The sequence below is a fragment of the Danio aesculapii genome, chromosome 10 (assembly GCF_903798145.1).
Source record: "Danio aesculapii chromosome 10, fDanAes4.1, whole genome shotgun sequence".
Taxonomy (NCBI): domain Eukaryota; kingdom Metazoa; phylum Chordata; class Actinopteri; order Cypriniformes; family Danionidae; genus Danio; species Danio aesculapii.
Window position 1 is genome coordinate 43,114,976 of NC_079444.1, and position 11,464 is coordinate 43,126,439.

At 34.9% G+C, this 11,464-nt stretch overlaps 1 protein-coding gene across 2 annotated transcripts in view; it reads left to right on the forward strand.

The window, feature by feature from the left end:
* The window catches only part of atg10 (ATG10 autophagy related 10 homolog (S. cerevisiae)), a 54,009-nt gene extending 43,868 nt beyond the window's left edge, over positions 1–10,141 (forward strand). Inside the window, exons 8-9 of one of the 2 annotated variants that reach the window (XM_056466672.1) lie at positions 8,182–8,279; positions 8,547–10,140. In XM_056466672.1, the coding sequence (XP_056322647.1) occupies positions 8,182–8,279; positions 8,547–8,646 (198 nt within the window). In that variant the 3' untranslated portion in view covers positions 8,647–10,140. Of the gene's footprint in view, positions 1–8,181; positions 8,280–8,546 lie in introns of both variants that reach the window. The other variant, XM_056466673.1, reaches the window with a different exon arrangement.
* The last annotated feature ends 1,323 nt before the right edge of the window (positions 10,142–11,464 follow it).

An 11,464-nucleotide genomic window follows, 5' to 3' on the forward strand; every position in this document is an offset into this window, starting at 1 on the left:
TTGCTAGTCATTGCTAGCATGTGAACCATACAGGATTTATGGTGTGCTAGCATGAGTCAAACAAGCCAACCCCCGCTTCTCTACGATGTTCTGATGCTGAGATATAGCTGCTCTTATATTGTTGCTAGGTTAGTCTGTTTTGTTGCTATGGAGTTGATTGACAGCTTAGACTGATAATGCATCAAAGCTTCTTGCCAGTATGAACAGTTAAAAACAACCCCCATGTCTCCATAACACTGCAGCATGGCCATATCAATCTGTGCCTCTATAATGGCAGTGTATGGGACAGTTGCTAGGGTGCAGTATCTGGTTGTTAGGGTGTGGCTAGAAAGTTAAAAGGCCATCAGTGATTGGCTGCTGGCTAGACTGAGTTAAATGAGCTCAACCATTAGTTTGTAGGACAGTCTGATGCAGAGTTATGAGCTCACAAAGTTTGATCCAATGTAAAGTCAATGAGAGTCTTTTGCAGTGAAAGTCTATGGGACAGTTTCTAGGGTCCCAAAAGTGGTTGCTAGGGTGTTGCCAGAAAGTTAAAAGCTCATCAGTTATTGGCAGTTAGGTAGTCTGAGTTAAATGAGCCCAGTTAGAAGTCTGTGCGACAGTCTGACGCAGAGTTATGTGCTCACAAAGTTTGACTCAATGTTAAGTCTATGGGATTTTTCCGACAGTCCCGGGACGTTTTTCGGAAAACCGAAAGTCGGATCAGTCGGAAAAGATATAGCAACCCGTGTCAGACCAGTCTGGAGGTCTGGTGTGAGTTTGGTGGTCATAGCTCGAAAGCTCTAGGAGGAGATGCGTTTTGTTTTTTAGTCTCAGAAGAAAAATAGGATAACACGGCTTGCTACACAAGCCAGCCTGATTATCGGCTTATTTATTTAACCATTTAGAAACATATTTAATAAACTGTTGGCAGATTTTTTTATTTATGTTTTTTTACTTCATTTATAATCAACCTTTTTTGCATCACGTTTTATCTTAGAGAATAATTGAAACCAACGCAAATTACCGCTATATATGTGCTGAGACTAAAATTATTTCAAACGGGACTCATGCAACAGTGTGGCGCGGGACAGGACTTGATGGTGGCTTCAGATCCATTCGGTTATTTGCGGAACTGCCCCAAAATGGATATAATAAATAGATAAAAGCAAATGATATTATATTTACCTACGCACAGAAGAAACAAGGATGCATTGATGAGATGCAGAGGACTCGTCGGCCACGCGTGACTGTTTCTATGCGGTCAAGGCGTTTTCTTTTTGTTCAGTAAAGAAAGCGCGGCACGGCTTCTGGTCTGAACATCACAAAAGTAATAATTGACAAGGTTACATTTGTATTTGCTCAAATCGAATACAATGTTGAGCTCGGGATAGCCTCTGTCATGTTTTCTGATAAGAGAAATAGTTTCATTTTAGACATAGGCTAGGCTATTGCCTGACTCGCTGCAGCCATGGCTCTGATATTATTATTATTATTTGTCTGTAGGCCTACATACAAATCTTTTCACTGAGATAAGTAAAACGTTCTTTGATACGTTATTAATAATCTGTTCAATAATTCGTTAATGCCAAAACGAATGGTAAATGCAGGTTGTGATTTACGTTAATATAGGCTAGTTTTAAATAAATAAAATATATTTGAATAGCCTAATCCAGTGTTTCCCAACCCTGTTCCTGAAGGCACACCAACAGTACACGTTTTCAACCTCTCCCTAATGTAACACGCCTCAATCAACTCATCAGAACATTGGAAGAGACTTCAAAACCTGAAATGAATGGATCAGTAAAAGGGAGACATCCAAAATATGTACTGTGGGTGTGCCTCCAGGAACAGGGTTGGGAAACACTGGTCTAATATAGGCCTAACATGTGCAGATAAAATAAATAGGCTATTTTCTGAAAAATGTGCGCTGAAGAAATAGGCTGTAGACCACCTTAAAACTTAAAGAGTCTATTAATAACGGATATAACTGAAAGATAGATAACTTTTTTTGTGAAAACAAGAGAGAATCTTGCAGGAGTGCTGTTATAAAGGAGTCTCAAATGACCAACGATTGTCTATTACCGCAACACCTTTTATTCCAGAATATTTGAGCTGGTTTCAGTTCTTTCATTTACTTTTTTGGATGTTTCATTTTTAAAAATCGTGCTATTTATCTTGTTTGTTAAGTAAATCCCATTTGTTATTTCGTCTATCATTTTTATGCAACAAAGATGCAAATGAATTTGCTACGATGAGTTGTGGCTGTGTAATATAGCAGCCTGATCTCACAAGAAAACGTAAGTATTTTACGTTTTGTCAGTTTAGTGTGTAATTCGTTCGAATTCAGTCGTAAAAATTGTACGATTTTAAAAAGGAGGCGTGGCACCTAACCCCACCCCTAATCCCAACCGTCATTGGTGGATCACTAAATTGTACAAAGTAGATCAAATGCAACCCAGGCTCATTCTGAGAACGTAGTCCCGGGGACGTTTCTGGAGACCGCGAAATACGTCCCGGGAGGTACGTATTTTTGCCGTTTTTGTTTTCGTGAATCCGTGAGAGGGCGCTGTGCGCGCTTTTTCCCGCGCCGTTCTCGTGTAAACCCGCTAGAGGCCGCTGTCGAACGGCCTTCCGCCTGTCTGCCTGGATGACAGAAGGATTGACCGTGCGACCGGCCAATCGGCTGACCCACCCTCCTCCGTCCCTAAACCCAACCAACGACGGTTCACAAAAGCCGTCCAGAAAAAGAAAAGCCCTCGTCTGATTTTTACCACGTTTTCGGATTTTGACCACATTTCGGATTTTGACCCTGTGACGAACTGGTTCGCTTTATTTTTTGGATTTTGTTTTTGTTTTCTTACCTGATTTCTGGAACCGCTCTTCCCCGGACTCGAACCTGGTCGTCGTCGTCGTCGTCGTGGTCAGCCCCTCTCTGCACCTCGAGTCCGCCAGAGTACACGAAGAGCTAACCGGACAAACTAGTTGCAGCGGGAAAGCCCTCCACGCGGAGGCTGGCCGGCCGGCAAGCGCCGAAAGGAACGGCGTCACACCGCCCCGCAGCGTTCGCTTAAAAAAATTAAATGCAGCCGTACGTACCCCCGGCTACGTATTTCGCGGTCTCCAGAAACGTCCACGGGACTACACTCTCAGAATGAGCCTGGGTTGATCATATGAATTCATGCAAATTAGCTACTAAATCAAAAAGTTACGAATTGGCGTGAGATTGTGTTGAATGTAGTGCCCTCACGTGCAGCGTGCGCATCAGCTGCTGCTGAGAGAGAGTCTGTGAGTGTGTCTGTGTGTGTTTGTGTGTTTGTATGAGTGTGTGTGCATTCGTTTGTGTGTGATATGCATTCTACAGAAATGTGTGTGTGTGTTCAGAGCAGGAGTGTGTGTTTGTTTGTTGTCCTTCTCGACGTCAGTGATTGGCTGGTTCCCCCATGAGGCCTGCAGATGAACTCATGATAATGGACTGCTGCAGTACAGAATCATTGCTCTTCACACACAGCCTGAGAAAGTGCAGCTCAGGAGAATCTGAAGAGTCAGCAGCACGTCTCCACCGCTAACGCTAACAGAGCTACGCTTCCAGACGCTCCATGTGGGGAATTTCAATGCGGATGGTGACTCTGCACTCAGGTTATGTTCATCTGCAGGAGAGTTTCTGGTGTTGTGGAGGACTGGATTAAACTGACAGCAGCCATTCTGTTTCAAATGCACAAGTGCTGTCTGTTAACTGCACGCTTATACCTTACCCACACAAGATTAGAGTTATATTCAGGAGCTGCTGCATTAATTATAATAATAATGAAAAATAATAATAATAATAATAATTATTATTATTATTATTATTATTATTATTATTATTTTCATAGTTGTTGTTGTTATTATTATTATTATTATTATTATTATTATTATTATTATTATTTTCATAGTTGTTATTATTATTATTATTATTATTATTATTATTATTATTATTATTATTATTATTATTATTTTCATAGTTGTTGTTATTATTATTATTATTATTATTATTATTATTATTATTTTCATAGTTGTTATTATTATTATTATTATTATTTTCATAGTTGTTATTATTATTATTATTATTATTATTATTATTATTATTATTATTTTCATAGTTATTATTATTATTATTATTTTCATATTTATTATTATTATTAATATTTTCATAGTTATTATTATTATTATTATTTTCATAGTTATTATTATTATTATTATTATTATTATTATTTTCATAGTTATTATTATTATTATTATTAATATTTTCATAGTTATTATTATTATTATTATTATTATTATTATTATTTTCATATTATTATTATTATTATTATTTTCATAGTTATTATTATTATTTTTATTATTTTCATAGTTATTATTATTATTATTATTATTATTATTATTATTTTCATAGTTATTATTATTATTATTTTCATAGTTATTATTATTATTATTATTATTATTATTATTTTCATAGTTATTATTATTATTATTATTATTTTCATAGTTGTTGTTATTATTATTATTATTATTATTATTATTATTATTATTTTCATAGTTATTATTATTATTATTATTATTATTATTATTATTATTATTTTCATAGTTATTATTATTATTATTATTATTAATATTATTATTATTGTCATAGTTATTATTATTATTATTATTGTTGTTGTTATTATTTTCATAGTTATTATTATTATTATTATTATTGTTGTTGTTGTTATTTTCATAGTTATTATTATTATTATTATTATTTTCATAGTTATTATTATTTTTTATTATTATTATTGTTATAGCTATTATTATTATTATTATTATTATTATTATTGTTGTTGTTGTTGTTATTATTTTCATAGTTATTATTATTATTATTATTGTCATAGTTATTATTATTATTTTTTCATAGTTATTATTATTATTATTTTCATATTTATTATTATTATTATTATTATTATTATTATTTTCATATTATTATTATTATTATTATTATTATTTTCATAGTTATTATTATTATTATTATTATTATTATTTTCATAGTTATTATTATTATTATTATTATTATTATTATTTTCATAGTTATTATTATTATTATTATTAATATTATTTTCATAGTTATTATTATTATTATTATTTTTTTTTTCATAGTTATTATTATTATTATTATTATTATTATTATTATTATTTTCATAGTTATTATTATTATTATTATTATTATTTTCATAGTATTATTATTATTATTATTATTTTCATAGTATTATTATTATTATTATTATTATTATTATTATTATTATTATTATTATTATTTTCATAGTTATTATTATTATTAATATTATTATTATTTTCATAGTTATTATTATTATTATTTTTATTATTATTAATATTGTCATAGTTATTATTATTATTAATATTATTATTATTTTCATAGTTATTATTATTATTATTTTTATTATTATTAATATTGTCATAGTTATTATTATTATTATGAAGAACGGTTCCAGAAAGTGGGTAAGACAAAAACAAAAACCAAAAAATAAAATAAGTAAATAACAGGATGAGAATGTGGTAAAATCTAAAAAACCTGGTAAAAAAATGGTTTTTCTGGGTATCAGTTGGGTTAAGGGAAGCAGATGGTAAATAAGTAAGTAAAGGTTTATTTATATAGCACCTTTCCCAGACATTGAGTCACAAAGTGCTTCATAATAAAAGAAAATAACTAAAAGAACACGTAACAATAAAAGAAAAACATGCTAAAACATATTAAAACAAGTTAAAAATCCAAATACAGAAACACTAATAATGTTAATTAAAGGCTTGACCAAAAAGGTGCATCTTTAAATGCTTTTTAAAAAGTTCAACTGATCCCAGAGTTCTCAGTGCTTTCGGGAGAGAGTTCCAGAGCCGTGGAGCCACCACACAGAAGGCACGGTCACCTTTAGACTGAAGACGAGTTCTGGGAATGGCTAACAGGTCTATGCTAGAAGACCTCAGAGACCGACTACAAGAGTGACTGCGTAAAAAGATCTTGAATATACAGGGGGGGGGGGGCCTGACCATGCAGAGCTCTATAGGTAATGACCAGAATCTTGAAATTTACTCTAAAACTGATAGGAAGCCAGTGAAGTGCCTTAAGCACAGGAGTAATGTGTGACCTCCTACTGGTGTTAGTTAAAAGCCTCGCCGGTGCATTCTGCACAACTTGCAATCGCTCCATCGAAGATTTGTTCAGAGAAGTGAACAGAACATTACAATAGTCCAACCGTAAAGAGATGAAGGCATGGACAAGCATCTCCATCTCTTTGACACAATATCTCAGATTTTTGCGATGTTCCTCAGGCGAAAAAAGCATGTACGAACAACAGATGTTAAAACACAGAGCTCGATCAAAGATGACACGAAGATCTCTAATATCACTGCAATTTGAAGATGACAAACCCCCAAACACTTGCCTGATCTTTGGATGGTGGGGGGTGGGGGGATCAGACAGTCAGTCAGTCGACAGCGGTGGATTTACGCGAGAACAGCAGGCGTGAATGGTAATCGCAAGAGAAATTTGAAATCTGGAAAACGCGTACACAGCGCCCTCTGGTGGATTCGCGAAAACTAAAACTGCATTAAAAATGTAGCCCCTGGGAGGTATTTGACGCTCTCCAGAAATGTATGCAGGGGTACGTATCCATAAAGAACGATATAACAAAACAACAAAAACATCTAGTCTAATATTATTTACTGTCATCATGGCAAAGAGAAAACAAATCAGTGATTAGATATGAGTTATTAAAAATATTATAATTTGAAATGGTCTCTCCGTTAAAAAGAAATTGGCAAAAAAAATATTCAGGGGGGCTAATAATTCTGACTACAACTGTATGTGGTACTTTCCTAATAACATAATGTTCAGAGCTCAGATGCTCATTGGCTGGTCTGTTTGTGTGTGTGAGACGCTGTGCTGTGGCATTCTGGGACACGTGTGTTCAGCCTCAACACCACAGATCTGCTGGAGTCTGATCTGCTTGTAATTCTGGTGTTCATTTATCCAGAGCTTTGAGGGTAATTGCGTTGGACTGGTGTAAAGTCTTGTGTGACTCGTTAACACGGAATTAAGATGGAAAAACACATGTTGTGGCTGTGCTTTAATGTCTGCCTTACAGTGTGTGACTCTGAGAACCTGCTCTTTATAGAGAATGAGCTCAGAAGAGGCATTAACAAACAGCTGTGTGTGTGTGTCTGTGTGGGCATGTGTGTGCGTGTTTGTCTATGTATGTATGTGTGTGGAGTATTAATGTGTCTGTGTGGATGCATGAATGTGTATTAATATACGTATGTGTGTGTGTGTGTGAGAGAATGTATTTATGTGTGTTTGTGCATGTCTGTGTGTGTGAGGGAGTGTGTCTGTCAATTAATGTGCATGTTTGTGAGCATTTGTGTACACATGAGTATATATACGCATGTATACATGCACTCTGGCCACTTTATTAGGTACACCTTACTAGTACCGGGTTGGACCCCCTTTTGCCTTCAGAACTGCCTCAATCCTTCGTGGCAGAGATTCAACAAGATACTGGAGATATTCCTCAGAGATTTTGCTCCATATTGACATGATAGCATTTTTGTCGGCTGCACATCCCTGATGCCAATCTCTCCTTCTACCGCATCCCAAAGGTGCTCTATTGGATTGAGAACTGGTGACTGTGGAGGCCATTTGAGTACAGTGAACTCATTGTCATGTTCAAGAAACCAGTCTGAGATGATTCAGGCTTTATAACATGGTGTGTTATCCTGCTGGAAGTAGCCATCAGAAGATGGAGACACTGTGGTCATAAAGGGATGGACATGGTCAGCAGCAATACTCAGATGCTTAATGCTCGCTTTGAACTGCAGCGGATCGTCTTAACCATGTCTACATGCCTAAATGCATTGAGTTGCTGCCATGTGATTGGCTGGTTAGAAATTTGCGTTAACGAGCAGTTAGACAGGTGTACCTAATAAAGTGGCCAGTTAGTGTATATATGTATGTATCTATGTATGTGTGTGTGCATGATTGTGTGTGTATTAATGTGTATGTGTCGTGATGTGTGTATTATATTTGGGTTTGTGTATTAATTTGTATGCATTACAATTTGAATGTATTAATCTATATGTGTGTATTAATGTGTGTGTGTGTGTGTGTGTGTGCAGGAACATCCTCTACTTGGCCAGCCGTTTTTCATGCTTCATCCGTGTCGCACAGAGGAGTTCATGAAACCCGCTCTGGATTTAGCCCACGCTCAAAACAGGTAAGTTTCTCTCTGCTGTGGTTGTCTGTTGACAAATGAACCGTTTGTACTCGTCAGTACGCTCACATAGATCACACTGTTTTACACTCAAAAAGCAGAATGCATTACAGTTCATCTCACCAATATTTTTCCCACCAAAAAAAAAAATTCTGCATGCTTTACAGAAGGAATTGCAGCATTTTATATTTGTGAGTGACGTGTGTAATGGAGTTACCATCAGAACAGTGTGGTGTGTTTGTGAAGTTTGCTGCTCTGCTGTGTTTTCAGGAGGGTGAACTATATTGTGAGCTGGCTCAGTGTTGTGGGTCCTGTTGTCGGCCTGGACGTCCCTCTAACCTTCAGCACTGCAGTTTCTGCTCCAGATTGATGCGTCTTTCTGTCGACATGCTCTGATCTTCAGTTTCCAGAGGACCTGTGGTCAATCTGCAGAAATGGGTTATCATTAACCATCATGAACCGTCTCTAAATGGTTAAAATGGTAAAGAGTTGTCAGAAGCGCAGGAACAAGTGCACAAACAAGCTCAGACTTTTTTTTTTTTAAACATTTATTTAAAGATTTACAATGACAGAACAGGTGGTCTCATGTCATCATATACAATAATATAGCCATCTATTATACAATCGCCCATCGGTTAGTAATTCAAGTCTTTTGAAGGGTAAAATTAACCAAAAATAAATGAATTAAAATAAAATATAAATAGTCTTTCAAGATACATTCTCCAAAAACTCTCATAGAAGATTCCAGATATGCTAGAAATCCTGAGATTGCTGACACAAGTCATAAGTAGGCCCACATGGAATCTGCAGATGTTTAGCTCATCATTGATTCTGTTTATTTACTTGTGTAAATGTGTGTAAATTCATATTTATTCAGTTTTTAAATTAATTTCAGTGATATTATTGACTAATATGAAAATGTTCATATGGTTTATTCACAATATAGTTTGTAAATTAATATTTTCAGTCTTTTAGTAGAGATATTATATGAGAGACTTGCTTTGTTTACCAAATAAAGTGGATCTAATGGGATTTGCATTGTACACAATAAATAAAAGTTATAAATGTGTTACTTTTTAGTTCATATATTAAGGTTTTAGTGACGATACTTCCAAAATAATTCTGCATAAATCAAATTTTTACCAAAATTCTGCGCAGAAGTGGCAAAAAATGTCTGCAGATTCCCTCTGGCGCTACTCATCAGTCAGTTTTTCCAAGGGTAAGAAATAAGGGTAAGATTTATCCACATATTGACCGAAGGAACGTTAGGAGAGGAACTCAACAAAATAATACATTTTCTTGCAAGATATGTACAAAAGTGTAACACACTTAATATTTTCCATATTAAAAGGAGTTTTTGTCCTTACCAACACCTGAAATTTATATTTCAGAAACTGTTTGTATTTCTCACAGGTGAACAACAGGATAAACTGATCAGCTCAGGTACAGCTCATGTGCTTTATTCAGTGTTAAATACTCATAATGTGAGTTTGAATGCCATTTTACATGACATTTATTGCCATACTACTGAAAGCAGCAGCAGATAGTTCACCTCACATCTGGAAAATATAATAAACTGTTTGAAATTGAACTTTAGAACCGTGACTCTGCGAGCCAACACATATTAGTGATTCAGCATCTACATTTAATAATGTTGAAGAGGTTTAATATGTATTAATTAGATTATAAACCTTACAAATTCACTGGAGTGCAGTGAGTGCACTATTCTGTGCTTCTGAATGGCTGTATTTACATTTCTGTCGTGTTTCGGCTGGTGCAAACAGCCAAATTGCTTATCGCTGCAAATCTCGTCTTGTAATGTGTTGTTAGGACACGGGGTTACAATGTAACCTGCTCACCTAATGTTTACATCTGTAATATTTATATTATTTGCTAATTAATAACCTCATGTGGAACTCTGAATCTGAGTCTGAATCTGTCCACCGGAGGTCGCATTTCAGTCACGGACACATACTCTGAGAGCCTTTCTGACTGAATGAATGAAATATGCTGTTTTCCACTAAAGCAACCCGGGCTGCTGAAATATAATTGGCTAAAGTGGCATTGGGCCAGTTTAAGAACCAAATCAAAGACAGCCGTTCCAGCACGTAACGCACATGTTCATAGCAGAATATCTGACTTCAGCATTGTTTTTCAGATAAACAAGAATGTTCACTGAGCATGTTTCTGAAATATCTGCAAACATATTAATGGTATGTCTACGCTTTAGATGAGTCAAAAACCTACACACAGCACCTTAAATTGGATAGGAATCACAGGACTGATATTTATATTCCGCTAAACACCATAGACCAGAAATAATAAAGTAGTTACTGCAGTTTGAAGGAAAATAGTGGAGTTAAATTACCAATACAGCACTGAAAATGTACTCGGTTTACTTAGTAAATTACAATCCCTGAGGAAAAACTACTCGATTACTGTCATTTGAGTATTTGGGCAGTGTTGGGCAAGCTACTTGAAAAATGTAGTGAGCTAAGCTATTAGCTACTCTACTTAAAATATAGATTAACTATACTAAAAGCTACCACCTGGGAAATGTAGCAAGCTAAGCTAAAAGCTACATGGCAAAAGTAGCGTAGCTACATTTAAGCTATTTTCGCAATTTTTATTTTTAAATCGAAGCAACTTAAATCCAAGTCAATCACATCTTAGAGGTCAATAAAACTGTCAATGAAACACATGAGGCAGAATTCAGTTCAGTTATTTACTGTAAATAATATGCTGTACTAAACAGAAACACATTATAGTATATAACAGCAAAAACAAAATATCCAATAAAAGCAGGTGTTACACATTTAATATACTATAGTAATGTATAGTAAAGGGAAATATTTCGACGTAAGCATTATGCATATTGTATATATATTTACAACTCTTCATTAATAAATTACACTACATAACACAGTAATTTATAGAAGTATTTACTATAAATTACTAAAGTATTTTTTGAGCACAGCATCAGAAATTAAGTTATTGCATCTTAACATGTACTTCTCGAGGCATGCTCACGAAAAATCCTGCTTCAGAAATAACTCCTCTCCCTCAGTCATCTTTCCATCAAGCAAGTTTCTCATGTTAGCCTAATTTGGTTGGCGATGACACCGACCAGAGGTGGCAGTAACACGCCAAAAAGTTTGTTGTCAATCACCGTAAATACAGGAAGAAGA